At 37.2% G+C, this 18,578-nt stretch overlaps 1 protein-coding gene across 4 annotated transcripts in view; it reads left to right on the plus strand.

Annotated features, from left to right (window-relative positions):
• Positions 1-14,010, plus strand: part of nlgn3a (neuroligin 3a) — a 610,831-nt gene extending 596,821 nt beyond the window's left edge. For all 4 annotated transcript variants that reach the window (XM_039765814.1, XM_039765816.1, XM_039765817.1 and 1 more), the window contains one exon: positions 11,880-14,010. In XM_039765814.1, coding sequence (XP_039621748.1) covers positions 11,880-12,729 — 850 coding nt within the window. In that variant the 3' untranslated portion in view covers positions 12,730-14,010. The remainder of the gene's footprint in view (positions 1-11,879) is intronic.
• The last annotated feature ends 4,568 nt before the right edge of the window (positions 14,011-18,578 follow it).

The raw sequence follows: 18,578 nt of genomic DNA on the forward strand, positions 1-18,578 counted from the left end.
AATTATATTTTTCAGGAGCCACATACCACCTCAAGGCCTAATAGTAGCCTAGACCTACACATCCTCACATAAACAAGATGTGGAGAACAGAAGAAAAATAAAAAACAAAACCTGACATTTTATATTGATTTGCAATCCTCGAACAAACAGCTGTGAAGTCAGCTGCCACTGAAAAACTGTCACCAAACACATCAGTATCATCAAGGAAAGGTCCCTGGTCTAGTAGGACTGTGAGTGCGGTAGTTGATGTCTTGACTCTTCAGCTGTGTCCAGGTCATTTGTTTTGGAAGAAATGTTTAAATGCTGGATGCCAAAGTGACTTCCAACAAGATAGCACTTAGATATTAAACTTTCAATATAATTAGACCAAGAGCATGTGGGAGTAGCAGCAGCAAGCTCTTTTATTATCTTATTCAAATGTTATTTAGCCAAGCCAGCCCAATTTACTGTCATTTCTATACACCTTGTTCTTTCTCTTTCTCCCAATAAACATAATATTTTAGTATGTTCTTAGTAATATGAGTGATTTTGTACTTCACCTACATTTTTAATGATCAGTTTGTCTCTGAATGTTAATATTTTACAAGGGCCCTGTTTCATAATGTCTGATATTTCCAGGGCAAGCTGAAATATTTTACTGTGCCTATTGGACGTTTTCAGATTTTATCATTATACATCATTGAATCACAGTTCATTTAGGGTGTCTTTTTTGACACTGATAAATATATCTCTGTACATTTATTACAAATATACAACACAAACTAGTTGATCACATAAGTATTCACCCCTTCAAGTTACCATTTATTAGCTGTACCTTTTGGCAACCATGAAAGCTAACTGAGTCTCTCCAATCTCTATCAGCTTTGCCCAGGTGGTCTCCACATTGATTTAGGCCAAACTGATCAAGCTCTGTTGAGCTGCATGTAGATCATGAGTGAAGTCCAAGCACAAATTCTGAACTGAATTGAGATCTGGACTCTGATTAGACCACTCCAGGGCATTAACATTGTTGTCTTTAAGCCATCTCTGTGCAGATTTCTTGCAGACTCTGTCGGGTTTTCCTCCATGATTTCTCTTTTATCTGCATTCGTTTTACCCTCACATGCCTTACAAGGCCTGCTGCAGAGATGGTAATTGGTAATGTGCCACATTGGGCTTACACAATACACGATGTTAAGTCTGAAAGACAAAATCTCACTTTTTTATTTTACAGCTGATTTCAGTGTCTCCCATGAGTCTTCCGGCAAGCTCTAGCCGAGATGGCATGTACGTTTTTTCTCTTTTCCGCTCTCCCATAAACCTGAAAGTGGTGCAACAGTCTGCACAGTCACTGCAATGTCAGCCTGTAATTCCTTTAGAGTTATCAGAGATCTCTTAATAGTATTCTTTTTAAACAATAATGCGGTGTGTGTGGATGGCCTATTCTAAGCAAATTTACAGCTGTGCCATACTCTTTCAATTTTTTTAATGATTGATTTAACTGGACTTTGATAGTTTCTTATATCCACTCCCTGAACTGTGCTTTTCATCACTTTTTTCAATTTATTGTTTGGAGTGTCCTTTTGTCTTCAATGTGTATGCTTGTCCAAGATACCGACTCCAGAAAAAGTTCATTTTTAGAACATTACCTCAATTTAGATGAGAGCAGACCATTCAGCCTAACAGAGCTCACCAGTCCTTTCCACTTCTAAAATAACATCAAGTTTAGTTTTGAAAGTCCCTAAAGTCTTACTTCCTACCTCACTACTTGATAACTTATTCCAAGTGTCTATGGTTCTCTGTGTAATTAAAAAAACTCATAATGTTTGTGCAAAATTTTCCCTCAACACGTTTCTAACTGTGTCCCGTGATCTTGATGAACTTATTTTATTGTCTCGATCCACTGTACTAATTCTCTTCATAATTTTAAACACTTCAATCATGTCACCTCTTAATTTCTTCTTGGTTAAACTGAAAAGGCTCAGCTCTTTTAATCTTTCTTCTTAATTCATCCCTTGTAACCCTGGCATCAGCCTAGTCGCTGTTCTCTGGTCTTTCTCTAGTGCTGTTATGTCCTTTTTCTAGCCTGAAGATCAAAACTGCACACAGTAATCCAGATGAGGCCTCACCAGTGCATTATAAAGCTTGAGCATAAACTCCTTGGACTTTTACTCCACACATCATGCTATATAACCTGAAATTCTGTTAGCCTTCTTAATGGCTTCTGAACACTGTCTGGAAGTTGATAGTGATGAGTCCACTATGAGTCCAATATCCCTTTTATAAGGTGTACTTTCAGTTTTTTCAGACCTATCATCATGTATTCAAATCTGACATTTTTACTTCCTACTTGTAATACTTTACACTTTACTGACATTAAATTTCACCAGCCACAAATCTGCCAAGCCTGTATGATGTCCAAGTCCCTCTGTAATGATTCAACAGATTCTTTATTATCTACAAGTCCACCTCTCTCGATATAATCGGCAAACTCAACCAGCTTGCTAGTTATATTCCTATCCAAATATATATATACTAGCTGTGTAAGTCTGTGCTATAAAAATCCCGGGGTCCTAAAAACCATAGATTCTGGCACTTCAATCAATCAATTGCATCGCTTGTGCATTAGCAGCTAAGCGAGTTTCTCTTTTGTCAACGGTTTCACTTTGGTAACATAGTAGCTTTCTTTGAGCTTAATGCTGTAGTCTTGCACTTCCGGGCTGGACAGACAGACACACACATACACACTTCTATGCGTAGATGTTTATATATAAGATGTGTAAGCCCGTGGTGTAAAATATCCAGGGTCCTAGAAAAACTGAAATGTGGAGATGTCAGGCAATTGAAAGGAACTACTCTGGGCATCTCTCTCCTAGGAGGATTTGTTTTGCCAACATGTTTGCATCACTTGTGCATTAGTGGCGGGAAGAAAAGTACAGTGGTACCTCGGTATACGTCTGCTTTGGAATAAGTCCAACTTGGTATACGTCCTGTTTGGACACAAAAAATTTTGCTTGGTATACGACCTTTGTTTGGAATACGACTCGCCTGCTAACCTTGTTTACCTCTCTCGAGACAAAGCCATGACTGCCCACGAGCATTAGTGCGGCAGTTGCTAGCATTCAGTGAACAACCCACGCTATAACTCTCTGTGAACTTTCACGTGTGTGATATAGCGGGTCCACAGCTCCTGTCAAAGTCCAGCTTTAAAATAAATAATCACCGAGCTCGCAGCTTGGTGAGGGGGCGTGGTGGTTATGTGGCTGAAGGTTGTCAGGGCGATTAGCGATGTGGGCGTTTCTCACAGTGGACTTGTGAGGGACGTCCGCATTCATGATTGTTCCTGGGGCTGCTTATCTTGATAAGCGCGAGTCAGCTAGAAGGGAAGTAAAAAGAAAAAAAAGACAGGAGATTGAGTGAGTGAGAGAGAGAGGGCTGCTTATCTTGATAAACAGAAGCGCGAGGTGGCTTGAAGGGGAGTAAAAACAAAAAAACGGACGCGAGAGAGAGAGAGAGAGCGAGCGAGAGCACGCATGGATAAAGTGGCTGAAGCAGGCAGAGCGAAGGTCAGCTGCAAGTAGGGCTACTCCCCAGTTGGGAAGCAGGCACCGGGCTTCTTGTTTTATTTTTTTTTAAAGAATGCTTCCTGCTTTTAACTTTGTTTTTTTTTAAGAAGACTTTTTTCTATTGTTTTTAACCTCAACGTTTCACTTCTGATTTTATGGATTATTTATTGGAACTTTGGAGACTGCACTTTAATTTGAACACCTTGTTTTGTTAATTGTTGTAATAAAAGCACTTTGCACTCTTTCACCATCCCCTCGCTTTGTTATTACCGATGAGGTTAGCAGCGAGGCACATTACCGACAGTGTAGGATTCAAGGGCTCCCCGGCAGCAGATGGGAGCATACAGCAAATCTGCATCGTCACAACGTGATTTTGTGTTTTTTCATGTAAGTTTGAATTGATTGTTGAAAAGTATGAAGGTGGCATGCGTATCCGGGACATGGCTGTTGCATACCGTTTGCCGAGAACGACGGTATCTATGATTGTGAAAAACAAAGATGTTATTAAAAAGTAAAGTGAGGTAAAATTTTCATTTATTTCATCTAATTGCTTTTGTATTTATGTATTTTAGTATTAAGCAGTGTTTAAATTATTTTATACAACCCCATCAATGTATAATATGCCAATAGCAATAGGATTTTTTTTTTCATGGGAACAGAATAATCATTTTCCCATTATTTCTTATGGGAAAAATTTGTTTGGTATACATCCTGTTTGGTATAAGTCAAAGGGTCTGGAACGGATTAAGGACGTATACCGAGGTTCCACTGTAAAAAGGATACTGTTTTGCCGATGTTAGCGGCTAAGCGACTTTGTCTTTCTTCTGAGGTTTCATTTTGCTGATGTGCTGGCCTCAGTTGTGTTATTAGCAGCTAAGCGAGTTTTCTTACCCCAGCTCCACCTCTCACTTCCTGGCCAGACAGACACAAACACCTCCACGTGTAGATATTTATATATAAGATTACAAATAGCAGCAGCCCTAGCACTGACTCCTGTGGGACACCACTCTTAACATCAGTCAGTCCTGATAAGGTTCCACGCACCATCACCCTCTGCTTCCTGTGTTTGAGCCAGTTCAGGTCCCATCTACAAACATCACCCTGAAGTCCCACTTTATAACATAATCAATTAAAACCCCTTGGCTACAGAAAGGAGATCTCCATTTAATTAATGATGTGACTTCTAAAACCATTTGGTTACACTGGTGATGATTTACGCATGTCATATTAAAGTGGGTGAACAGTTATATGTTATTTTGTGTTTTATGTTTATAATTAATTAGACCACTTTGTAGAGATCTATTTTCACTTTGACATTAAAGAGACTTTTTCTGTTGATCAGTATATAAAAACTCAAATTAAATGTACTGTGATTCAGTGTTGTGTAATAATAAAATGTTAAAACTTTTAGGCACTGCATAGATGGGTGTATATCAGAAAGTTGAACCTATGGACTAACATGTAAATGTAGCAAAAATCATGTTCGTCTGCATACCCATTTAAAGCCTAAATGAAAAAGATATACTAAGTATTAAATTACATTTGCTGCACACTGCAAAATATACAAAACGCAAGAGAGATGCACTGCAGGCAGACAAGAGAAACGTAATGTAAAAATGTATGACAGAACAACCTAATATGGAAATGGTTAGAAGAGGTTGGGAGCATGCACTGATACAGTGTGTTGCCACCCCACCTGGATTGGGACCCAAGTGCAGTGGGTGACACCTCAGCACCACACTGGAACAGTGTGTGGTTTCTTTAATGGTGGCTATTCCAATCCTACCACCAACCCCCAAGTTTTCACTGCAAATTGGAGGACCAGCTTGCAGGGCTGGATGCAGATTAACGTCATACCTGGGACAAAGGGCCTTGCTCAAGGGTAAGGTCGAGTAGAGTCACTTCTGCTGTTTAATGGGATTCGAACAGGCAACCTTCCAATAGCCGGCACAGGCCCCTAGCCTCAGAGCCCCCACTCTGCCTAGAAGTTAGGTGCACAATATTCCTTGATACTATAGCCAGAATGATTCTGCTGTCGATTACAATGAGTTATTTTAATGGCATGGATTTTTAAAAGTTAGTAAAAAACAAAAAAAAAAACGCACACTCTCTTATTTTCTATCATTTTATAGTTTCTCTGCTCTAACCGCAGTAGAACTGAAATTCATTCCTCAGAAAATATTGCAAGACACCATTAAATGTAACAACTAGCACAAATTGATATTTATTTAAAAAAAATCACATATGTACAATAAAAGTCCACCTAGAGAATATTACGGAGTAAAAGAAAAAAATGATTGCATCAATCTTTTAATTTCCACATTTAATTCAATAGTAAGGGCTACATTTTTACAAGGTCCCACGCAGCACCGAAGATTTTAATATAAATACTTGACTGAAGTAATTAAACATTGCTTTTTAATTTAAAGCTTCAGTCATCTTTTAAGGCAGTATTTGCCCCAAAACAGGCATATATTGTAAGCAACATTAGCATATTTTCCCTGGTAATACGTTTGACAAGTGTGCTCAGTGGTGGAACCTGACAGCAGACTTTGTGTTTGTGTATTTAGCAAACTGCCTGGAGTATACAGCTCTGTGGTGAAATCATGTCTATTGCTTCCAGTGACAAGAGGAGGCAAACTACTGGGCTCTAAGGACTTTGTATGTTTTTTTTTTCATTGAATGTACTATCTAAAATGATTATTTTACTAATCATCTCTTAGTGTACCTGCAAGCTTCATGGGTAAAGTCAGGAGATCACTGCAGTTAACTGGTGGTGCAAATAGGTAACACTAAATGGAGTGATCCAATTCATATATGCTGGGTTTGAAATATTGGGGATGCTGCTTGGCTTTACACAGTCTGGGATGCTGTAATTGACCTTTTGGTCCCACTGAAAACGTGAACATTATAAAATGGAGAGTCCCTAAAAATATATTTTCAGAACATCTTATTGTATTATAAATAACTCATTACCCAGTACTGCATTCAAAAGAAAGTGTTGCAGCAGGTAGCTGTTCACATAATAGGCAGGGAGGCAGCAGATGGCGGGCTTATTATATCTAGGGCATGGCTAGATGTTGGACTGGAAGGGAAAGGGACAGGATCCTTTCACGGTCCCGAGGGGCATTCAAGAAAGAGGGCAGAGACTTGCAGAGAAAAAGGATGAATAGGAGCCACAGGCAGCCGTAAGTGCTTGTCTTGGTGTCAGTGATGCTAATTGGTCACAGGACTCTCTGAATAACATGATCTTGACCGTATTCTTGTTGCAAGGAAGAATCTGCTTTACCCACAAAAGATGTGCATCTGCCTTCCGTACTCTTACTAGAAGGGCAGCATTATTCTGTGGCATGGTGGCCAATAGGTTCACAGTGTGCAATTACTTTAATCCGCTTTAATATTAAAATAACTATTTTAGCATTGCATACACCACATCTAAGTTCACCTCTTGAAAAGTGGTGTTGCTACTCAGAAGTGCAAGGTGACATGGCTTTTGTTCGCAGATTATGTATCCACATGTGATGTGATTTATCTATTTAAGATATTAATATCCTAACTGATAACATTCAACATACAGTAGCTAATTGTGGTCCTCAAATAAAGGTGGTTCATATAAAACAAGCAGAACTGTTCCTTTTTGACAAGACAGTGTTTTCTTTACACCATGCAAAAATATACCTTACCAGTGGTCACAGTGGAAAGAGGTCTCACATCTTGTTCTCCTTCGTGCCATAGCAGTGTGTATCGCTTAACCTGCAGTTGCTCAAGAGGCCCTGTACAATAGCTGACCCTGCGTTCTGACCTCAAGGGGTAGGTGAAAACGAACAAATTCCTAATACAAGAAATTGCATAAGGTGAAATAAAGAACAATTTAGTAGTATGAAAATCCTGATTACTTCATGAAAGTTACTGCTACCCACATGTTTTGCTTCACCAGCGTGTATCACATCATCCGCTTTTGATTAAGACTAATATCAAGGTTCTAGTCCCAGTGGTTCACAAGTAATCACACGAAAGACGGAAAAATCTTTAGCATTTTATATACATATACTAGCTACCTGTCTAAGAAGGGTTGAAATCTACATAAGTAATCAACGTAGACCTCAGCATTAAAGTTTGCAGTGCACCATCAATTAGAATCTATTTGTATGCATGTAGTAATAAAATGCAGTGCAGTGGTTATTCCAACTGATGGCACTCACAAGCATTTGTAGAAATAAAGTGCATTACAGTGATTCCCCGCCTATCACGGAAATTACGTTACAGACCCATCGGCAATAGGTGAAAATCTGCGATATAGAAAAACTATATAAATAATTTTTTTTTATAGTTTAAGCCTTAAAATACCCCTCACACACAATTTAAACACATGTAAACTTATTAAAACACATTTTATAAACACATATTATATGTGGATGTCGCGCTAAGGATATGATTAACATAATAATAATAATAATAATAATAATAATAATGTAGCGTACCGTCGATTCATTCAAGCCGTAATGGCGAGCGACGTCCACGTAACACTTTCCTTCCCTTCTTAGAAGAAGCAGGATGCTTGGGAATCATCGTAGGGCTTAAAACAAAACGAAAAGTTCACAAACTGTTTGCTCACAACAATCGGACCACAAGCAAGCCACACAATACGCAGAGAACTGAGATGCATCGGGGACCTGCGCTCGCTATTTTTGCAAGATTACACCACGTTAGCGGCAGCCAATCAGAGCCCAAGAGAATAAAAATCCCGCTCTGATTGGTTGAGTCTCCTCTTTCAGCAACTAACGAGACTTGTAAGAAATCATCTGGGTACTGTAACACGAAACTCTTTGTCTACCGTAGTGACTGCTGAAAACGGTATGCTTTGTTATGAATTGGCTGCAAAGTACACTACAGGTAAGATGTACTTATTGAATTTTTCTGAGATATAGCGGGGGAGTGATAGCTGAATCGCGATACAGCGGGGGATCACTGTACTATAAATCTTTGTGATGCACCATTAGTTGGAATGACAAATGGGATGTATATTTCTCTGTTCAATTTCACTTGGTGTGGGATTTGTAAAAGCAGTGTTGGAATGAAAAATGCCGGTAAGACACACTGACATCCTTTTATTAAGGTGAATTACATGCACATGATTACCATGGATTAATTCTCATGGTTTTTATATGCAGAATTGATTGTAATTCTTGTGTTTATTCGTGTAAAACATGAAAATGACACTAACTATGCATAAAAGTCATGAAGAAATTATGATTACATAAATTTTATCCAAAAGAATCATTTTGAACTAAAGGATGCAGTTTTGAATCAAGAAACCTTTAACTATCAGAAGTACTATAAGTCACATCTTTCTGATTTATGTCTTTGCAAATCTGGGCCCACCTACGTGTTTACTTACTTAGCAACAAAATGATCAATTCCTTCTGGGACATTTTGGTATCACTTAATAGCAATTTGAATTTACTCAGAACATAGACTCACTTAAATCTTACATGAAAAAGAAAAGACAAGATCATTCAATTTAGAATGTATGCATTCACCTAGACATACAGTTTTAAAATTTCAGCAATTGTTTGGGCACCCCGGCATCAAGCCTAATTAATGTTTGTGCTATTTAAATATTCTCACCATGTTTGATTGGATGTCCTCCAAGCTGGGGTTAGGTCAGTTGGTAACACCATGGGAGCAAATTGTGGGATATTTGCGAGCAGGCCCTACTTTGGACTGATAATTTGCTCCTTATTTACGCCTGTTGCTCCCCAAGAACCTTTACTAACAAATGGCAGATTCAGAAAATTGATATATGCATTGATGGATGAAGGAAGGTTTTCAATTATTCATTCAGTCTTCTTCCATAACTCTGTGTCCACATTTTTCCCCTTGGCACTTGTCAGTGCACACAGAAGATGTGGCCTTTCTTTAACTCAGAGATGCACCTCTTGATTTACTGCAGTGAAAACTTAGCCAGCTGAGCTCAGGCTGCAGCATTCTGCAGTGTCCATGTTCATTTCAGTTCTCATCAGTTAATTAACCATTTTATGTAAAGATTCCTAAGATTTATAGGAGGATATATTTAGCAAGAGAGTTTGTTTTCAGCATGCCAAAGCCTTTGCAGCAGGAGCACTATGCACATGGTTAATTGGTTTCATGACTTCATGTTTTTATTGCTGGACTGTAGCTTAAAGAGTTTAGCTGGTCTCTTTACATTTTGACCTTGTCACTGTTATTTGAAAAATCTTTATTGTTAACTAAGAAAAGAGAAGACTAAGTAAAAAAAAAACATGCTGGAGCACAGTACCTTTTAGGGTATAACTATGCTGAGTTTTATGATACCTTTAGGAGTATTAGCCATCTACTGTGCTAGTTAAAAAAAATAAAAATAGATTGTAAATTGCTTTATTTTGCCGCATTGCATTGTAGTTCTTCCAGTGAATGCATTTTAGTGTATTTATGCAGGTGATTTAATGTATTTATTCATTTACTCAAGATTTTTTTTTTCATTTGCATGCCTATATTTGTAGTAGCTTTGTGTGCATTAGAACATTACAACAATCCAGATGAGAACAGGCCATTCAGCCCAACAAAGCTCACCAGTCCTATCCACTTAGTTCTTCTGAAATAACATCAAGTCGACTATTAAAGGTGCCTAAAGTCCAACAGTCTACAACACTACTTGGTAGCTTATTTAATTTGCCTAAGGTTCTCTGTGTGAAGAAAAACTTCTGAATGTTTATGTGACATTTACTCTTAACAAGGTTCCAACTGTGTCCTGCTGTTCTTGATGAACTAATTTTAAAATAACTGTCTTGATCCACTGTATAAATTACTTTCATAATTTTAAACACATCAATCATGTCACCTCTTAATCTTGTTTTGCTTAAACTAAAAAGGATCAGCTCTTTCAATCTTTCCTCATAACTCATCCCCTGGAATCAGACTAGTCGCTCTTCTCTGGACATTTTCTAGTGCTGCTATGCCCTTTTTGTAGCCTGGAGACCAAAGCTGCACACAGTACTCCAGATGATGCCTCACCAATGTGTTATAAAGCTTGAGCAGAACCTCCTTGGACTTGTACTCCACACATCGTGCTATATAACCTAACATTCTGTTAGCCTTCTTAATGGCTTCTGAACACTGTCTGGATGTTGATGATGTAGAGTCCACTACGACTCCTAAATCCTTCTCATGTGGTGTTCTTTCAATGTTCAGACCTCCCATTGTATATTCAGACGTAACTTTTACTTCCTACATATAATACTTTACATTTACTTACCTTAAATTTCATTTGCCGTAAGTCTGCCCAAGCCTGAATGCTGACCAAGGTCCTGTGTAATGATTCAATGGATTCTGGATTAGGTTTTGTAGGTTTTGCTGTTTCTCTGCTTGAAATGATAATAAGCATAAGAAAAATCATATATTCTACTTCTGCATACCCATTAAGATATTCTTTTTAATCTACAGTTATCTAAAATGTGTACTTATACACTTGGTGTTTCAACTGAAGGTAGGATGGTGCGGTAGTTAGAGTTGCTGCCATATAATTTGAGTCTCAGATTTGAATCCAGACCATCCTAGACACTCACTGGGTGCAGTTTGCATGCTCTTCTTGTGTCTCTTATGGGATTTAAAATGCTGATGATCAAAACCAATCACCCCAGAGCTCTAGGTTAAACAATGTTAGCCATGTAGCCAATAATAAGTCATATTAATATCCAGGCATCCAATCAAAGTGACACTTCTCCTTTCGTTCTTCATGGCTACTCACACTTTTTTTGTCTAACATTCTGTTGTTGCCTGACTTCTGGTTGCATCTGCCAGGTCACCTTGCCATAATATGGTGAGAAAAAGCTATAACAGATGAGATTTAATGTAAGACAGTCATTCACACACAATTTTAAAGCACTCTGTAAAGTGTAATTTGAAGAATTAGTGTGCTATTGTTTAAAATTGAAAGGAAAATGTTTATGCTATTTCTAGGCTAACTGTAATCACTGATGAGTAAAGGGATCAATCAACAGTGTTGAGGAATAAAGGGAAGTATTATTTCTGACTTTCTAAAAATGTGCAAGCGTATTTATAATGTGTAGTGTGAACTGGAAGACAAAATAGTAAAAGTCTTTTTACCTACAGAATTGATGTGATTTGAATTTGTGACTGATAAAATAAAATCAAATTGATTTGTTTTTCTTCGAAGTTAAGATACAGGTAAAAAATAATTGAAATGCATGAAAGTGGCTCAGCTGGGTACCGGAATATGCATGACTCATAAAGAGAAGAAGCTTCATTTATGTTCAAATGGAATAATCAAATGTATTCCTTTTGTTTAATTTTCAGAGACCCCAATAAACCAGTTCCTCAGGATACCAAATTCATTCACACCAAGGCTAATCGTTTTGAAGAAGTTGCCTGGTCCAAGTACAACCCCAGAGATCAACTGTATCTTCATATTGGACTAAAACCACGGGTAAGGGATCATTACAGAGCAACAAAGGTTGCCTTCTGGAAGCATTTGGTCCCTCATCTTTACAATCTTCATGACATGTTCCAGTACACCTCGACCACAACTAAAGTTCCACCTCCTGACACCACACAGAACTCTTTTGTTACCAAACGACCAAATGGAAAAGTATGGCCCTTTAACACTAGACGTCCGCCAATGTCAACTGTCTACACAAACGAGAATTCCAAGGAGAAGTGGAACCCAGGCGATGAAGAAACTGGTCCTCTGGTTATTGAAAATCCCCGGGACTACTCTACCGAACTGAGTGTGACCATAGCAGTTGGAGCCTCTTTGCTTTTCCTCAACGTTCTTGCGTTTGCCGCGTTGTATTATCGGAAGGATAAACGTCGACAGGACTCTCACAGGCAGCCCAGTCCGCAGCGCAATGCTACTAACGATATCGCACATGCTCCAGAGGAAGAAATCATGTCTCTACAGATGAACCAGAGTCACCACGAGTGTGAGGCTGTGCAGTCCCACGATCCCCTGAGGCTGACCTCCCTTCCAGACTACACTCTCACCCTGAGGCGCTCTCCCGATGACATTCCTCTTATGACACCCAATACAATCACAATGATTCCCAATTCACTGGTTGGAATGCAAAACCTTCACCCCTATAATACTTTTACTGCTGGGTTTAATAGTACTGGGCTGCCTCACTCACATTCCACCACCAGAGTATAGCTTTAAAGTAAAAGAAATCATTACAAGGGACATCATTTAAAAATGTTAAATGGTTACGAGAGGTGGGACACAGATAATGACTTTTTTAAAGATTATAAAAATATATTAAAAACAATACAGACAACAGCTCATTTGATACCTACAAAGACCGGGGCTATTTCTGCTTTTACAGTGTGAAGACTGCCAAAAGAGTACACCTGCACGTACAGGCCACGGGGAAGCTACTGACAGGATTTTTTCTAATAAAGTCTTTTGAGCAGATGAGAAAAGAGGACAAAATGTTTCAAAAGTGCTTTTTTATTTCCCATTTCTGTTTATTGGGAAATTAATTTAAAAACAATGGCCTCTACTGAGACATTTACTTTTTTTTACAATGCCTTACAAATACATCTTTTTTTTTTTCATTTCTTTTTGCTTTGCATTGTTATTCTTTCCAACCTCTACTATTTCTGTGTGGATAAAAAAAAGCTGTACATTGAAATGAACTCTTTCTTTTGTTTTTCTTTTTGAAAGAAGAACCACATAGGTGAAAAAGTATGAGAAAACCTTTTACCTGTTGCATATCTTTTACAAAAAAGTTTTTTGACTTTAAAATTAAAATGATTTGTGTCTTCAGAAATAGACTCTGTAACTGAAAATACCAGAGACAAATGTACAACTTTACTGTGATTGTTTTGTTAAAGCAAAGTGCATCTTTTGCTACAAATGATCTATCTATCTATCTATCTATCTATCTATCTATCTATCTATCTATCTATCTATCTACCTATCTGTCTGTCTGTCCGTCCGTCTGTCTCTCTGTCTTTAACACACATATGCACAAACACTTTTTTGAGTGATTGTGTTTGTGTGTATCATTTCTTTGGTTTGTAGAACATGTGTGTGTAAAAAGGCCTATTATTAACAACTATGTTAATTTTATTCAACACATATGGTATTTCAGCTATGTGAATGGTTGTCTGTTGTTGCGGAATAGCACCTTTGTTACTTTAAAGTTATTTACAATTAATTTTTTTTAAAAGAATCAGTTATTTTAAATGTATGTAAAGCTAGCTGATGACAAAATGACAAACTAACTGACTGAATTTCATCACATTTTGTAAAAAAGAAAGTTTCTCATATAAAAAACATAAATGCAAAATATTCAAGATAAAAATTGACCAGTCATTGTAGGCATAAATATACATCACTTACGATGATAATGTTGATAAATACATGTAGGCACATGCACACATTGACATTGACATTATATATATATATATATATATATATATATATATATATATAATATATATACGTATATACATATAAATATATGTATACATATATACACATATATAGTTTATATAGAAATGCGTGTGTATGTATGTGTGCGTGTGTGTGTGTGTGTATGTGTGTGTGTGTGTGTGCGCACATGGGTGTGTTTGTATTGGGATAAATGGCTTTTTGCTTATTGTACCATGTGCCAAAATTAGAACCAGCAAACTTGACAAGATGAAACAAAAATATTTTTTTTAGTGTAAATTTGTTCTGTATTTTGATAAGCATTTACTTGTGTTTTATTTCAGGTAATATCAGTTTCTAGTTTGATGTCAATCATGAGGGGTTTATTCTCAATGCAAAAGACTTTGTGGGGCATTCCTGTCTAATTACTTTTGCTGTAAGCACAGGTAAACAGGCTAAAACTTCTGTCCGTATCATGGTGAAAAGGAAAAGATCTTGTAACAAAAAAAACGTAAAGGTTGACACAATACAACGTGATGCAGCCGCTCACATCTATATAGTGCAACTGCTAATTGCCTTCCAAATATTGGTATTATCAGCATCCTGCAACTCAGACATAGATGTAACATTAACTGCGTTAGCTGCAAATTCCAAGGCTGTTCTAGATGTGGGAACACAGAGGTTTTATAAGAATAATTTAACAGTGAGATGGGAAATGTTTCAAATCACCAATATTCCTTCCACTTGTAATCTACATTTTTGTTTCTTTCTTTTGTTTGAATTCATTTTTATTTTTAAAGGGGATTTGATTCCATCATTTCAGTTAATGCAAAGAAATAAAAAAGTCTTATATTTTAGCAAGTACAAAAGTTGTAACTGTTCTTGCAACATAAGAAAAGTAATGAGCTGTACGCACTCTGTACCATGGCTTCCCACAACAAAATCATTTTCTGTTGTTGCGTTTAGGAAGGCTTGTGAATGTGACACTCATGGATGTAGTAAAGCTATTGAGCTCCTAATTAAGTAATCCTTTTAGAGTTTATGTTGTGAAGAGCAGGAAGTAAAAGAGATGTCCTGCCCCTTCTCATAATAATATACTTGCTGCAGGAAAACTGCTAAAATTCTATTATCTCTCTTTATATTGCACTTTCTTGAAGAAACGTTACAATCAGATGTTAATGGGTTTAGAAAAGGGTAAAAACAGCCTAAATTTGTTTTCCCCAATGCATCTTGTGGCTTTGCAGTTTTGGGGATTGTGTTGTACCAGCGTGAGTTGCTCGGCAGTGTCCAACTCCGCTCCACATACAGAGGGTCATTTCACATGAGAATGTGAAACCTCCACACACACACACAGGGGCTAGGACAGGATTTGAACGCAACATGCTGCAGCCGTGTACTGTGCTGCCTGAACCTCAATTCACTTTACATTTCTTTTTTTAGCCTTTAGAATCCCTTGCAACGTTTATTGGTGCATTGCGTTCAGTTTCGCTAGGAGGAGTTCCCCTATATTATATTAGATATTCGATACATAATGATCATCTGAATTAGGTGAGGAATAATCAGGAGGAATTCTTAGATTAAATGATAAAGCAGAAATAGAATTCATTAAAGAGGCAGCATAAAGTTCCCAAATACACCTGAAGAACTCTTGAAGTACGTTGGATTTACAGCCATTTTTAAGGGAGATATGAAATGGAGTAGCATTCTGTGAATGGCTAAGCATACTTCACTATGGACATTTCACCTAATCCATTTCTTTTGTTATCAAACCCTCTTAATCCGTGTTGGGATGGTGAAGGCAGGAGCCTATCCTGGCCTCATTAGAAGCAATGCAGGAACCAACTACCTAAATAAACTATGGATTCTTTATGGGTTTTTTAATACTAAAAAAGGCCTGTGCCAAATTAATGTGTTGCCAGCACTCTGGTGTACATGCAGATTGAAAGTTTTTTCTTAGACTAAGGTGTAACAATACAGTACAATCCACTTTAAGCTTTCCACAAGCTAAATGGAAAGAAGATGTGGGGAAAATGAGAAGCAATATGTGAGCAGGAAAGGAAATGACGTGTGCTTGAGTGTGTCTAACAAAAATGCAATAGCTAGAAGTATTATTCATTTTTACACTTGTATATGGAGACGTGTAACTGCATAAAACACTACAAGTAGAAATAACAATTGATGATTTTTATTCCCCCTGTTGCTCTCATTACTTTTACAGCCAACAATGGCAATGTAGCTATATTTATACATCCGAAAACTGATAAATACACTATTACTGTTATTGTTTGCTTATTAATGATATCAGAATGGCTAGAATATATGTTCCCTTACAGATAATGTATCTTTAGTTATTTTTTGATAAATAAAGGAAAATATACTGTATCTATTCAGATATTCTTTGGTTATTCCTAACTGAAATAAGTGGATACTTATTGGTTTGGGGAATTCCAAAAAATATACAAAGAAGATAAAAATGTCATCATTTCAGAAGTCTTAGCTTGTTTTTGTTTTTTTTTTTTAATTTCTTTCTGTGACTACAATAAAAAAAAAAATGACAAAAATGTTTCCAGTGCTTAAATATCATATATAAATAAAATCAAATTTTCACTATAACAAAGGTTTGGTATATTTTTCAGGTTTGTAATTGAAATAAGCAACAGTACTGGAGCTGTGAAACTCACCTACGTTAAATATTTTGAAACATTTGTAACTGAAAATAAAAAATACCTAAATGAAAAAGAGTGTGTGTATTCCTCCAAGGATGCTGGTTTGGGAGCGTGTTCACTCACCCGAGCGCTCTTCATCATCAATGCTATGGTGTTAAAGGGTCCTGAAACCTCTACCCTAACAGTGTTCAACAGTATTTCTAGAATGTATTCATACACAAGCTGAACAAATTATTATATCTAAAATAAAAAGTTATATTCAACTACAATTACTGTATGCATCCTCTTATGCCTTTGGGGGGTTTATTTCATTCTGCTTGCTGTAATTGTAGCTCAATGCTCTTTTGTCTGGTGATCTCCATCGATCCCAAAGAAAATGCTTGTGCTGTTCATTTGTACTTGTGGAAGAAAAGGCGTTACAGATTTTGAGTGCTGCTTCTGTTAATTATCCATGTTTAAACAACTGTTTAAAGATTTTCCACTACTCGATACCCTCTAAGTGTTAGTAAATCTTTAAGAAGGTATTGCCGCATGAAGCGCTTTCTTAGGTAATAAGCAGTGATCCGTGCCTGCAGAGGATCAAACTTCATGTCATCTCTTTGAGATGTGTAGTAGTGAACACAACAGAATACAAGCACAAAATTATAAACACATGCAGCATAAAAGAGTAAAAAAATTTCAAAACCGATTCGTTGTACATTTTTCGTGTAATCTGATATGAAAAAAAGTAAATACTGTACTAAATAGAAGTATTCCATTTGGATCGATGAAGAGCTGCAATTGCCAACACTATCACTGAAACAAAATAATGACTGATATTTATTAAAACTGTAAACCAGCTTTCTGAATGAAATAATTCAAAACTAGCTTCATTGAACTAAAGGTATTGGTAAGAACAACCAACAACTAATAACCTCCAAGGATTCAAACTAATATTCTTTATTATGCTTTTTATTTTTTTCATTTTGTGCCTTGGTGTTTTGAAATGTGTAAGGGGCAAAACTCTGTATCACTGTGTTAAAAGACATCTTACAGTAGTGGCCTTTATTAGAAAGAAAGAGATTCTCACAATCAAAGACTCTTTCTGTACCAGAAGAATGGCCATTTTCACATTCAACCAGGTTGGCCCGTTGCTCCAAAATTTTCAGGGTATTGGAATAGCAGTTTTGATTGCTGGATGACATTCTGTATTAGTTGGGATGGTGAATTTGATCCTAAATCTAAGTCATAGTGTGGGCCTACAATTAAAGGATATAAGTATACAGTATAAACTCTAAAGTTGTTACAAAGTGAACCGTTATTGTATAAAGAGTAAAGAGTAGAATAATAGAGGTACAACAGTGAGCCAAATTGAATTTTGTGATCACATGGTCCTAAAATGGTGAGGTTTACAGTATATGGAAAGATTGTTAATTAAGGGAAGTGGGACATGGTGCTGCAAGGCAAACAACACTCATCATTCCTCTTATTGGAGAACAGTGAAATCTTACTGATAGGGGAATAAGCCCAAAATAGATTTGTTTAATCTTAGTTTAACAGGTTTAGTGCAGGATGTGTCATGACCTTAATGATCTTTGATTTGATGTGCCCACTGAACCACTTCATTGTGATCATGAGTTTTGTACATTGCCAGAAGTTCAACTGGTGTACTAATGCATGCATTTTCTTGCCAGTCCAGGAGCTGGCATAGAACACTTCTGTGCTGGACTCAGTTTGGAGCAATCCCCATATTGAAGGCCAGTAAATTTTACAGTATTAAGGCTCAAGTGCTCTAATGGAGAACAAGGGAAAGGTGGGACACAGGAAGAGTTTATAAAAGAGGAAACAAAGTTCATTGGTGTACATCTCACCAATGTTGCAGTCGGTTACTGGTCTTCTACCCTGTTTCTTTAGGGAGAGGAAATCAGAGACCTCCGGGGGAGCTGTCAGGAGCCGGTCTTATTCTTCTTCTACAACAGG

This window comes from Polypterus senegalus, chromosome 10 (assembly GCF_016835505.1).
Source record: "Polypterus senegalus isolate Bchr_013 chromosome 10, ASM1683550v1, whole genome shotgun sequence".
Taxonomy (NCBI): domain Eukaryota; kingdom Metazoa; phylum Chordata; class Cladistia; order Polypteriformes; family Polypteridae; genus Polypterus; species Polypterus senegalus.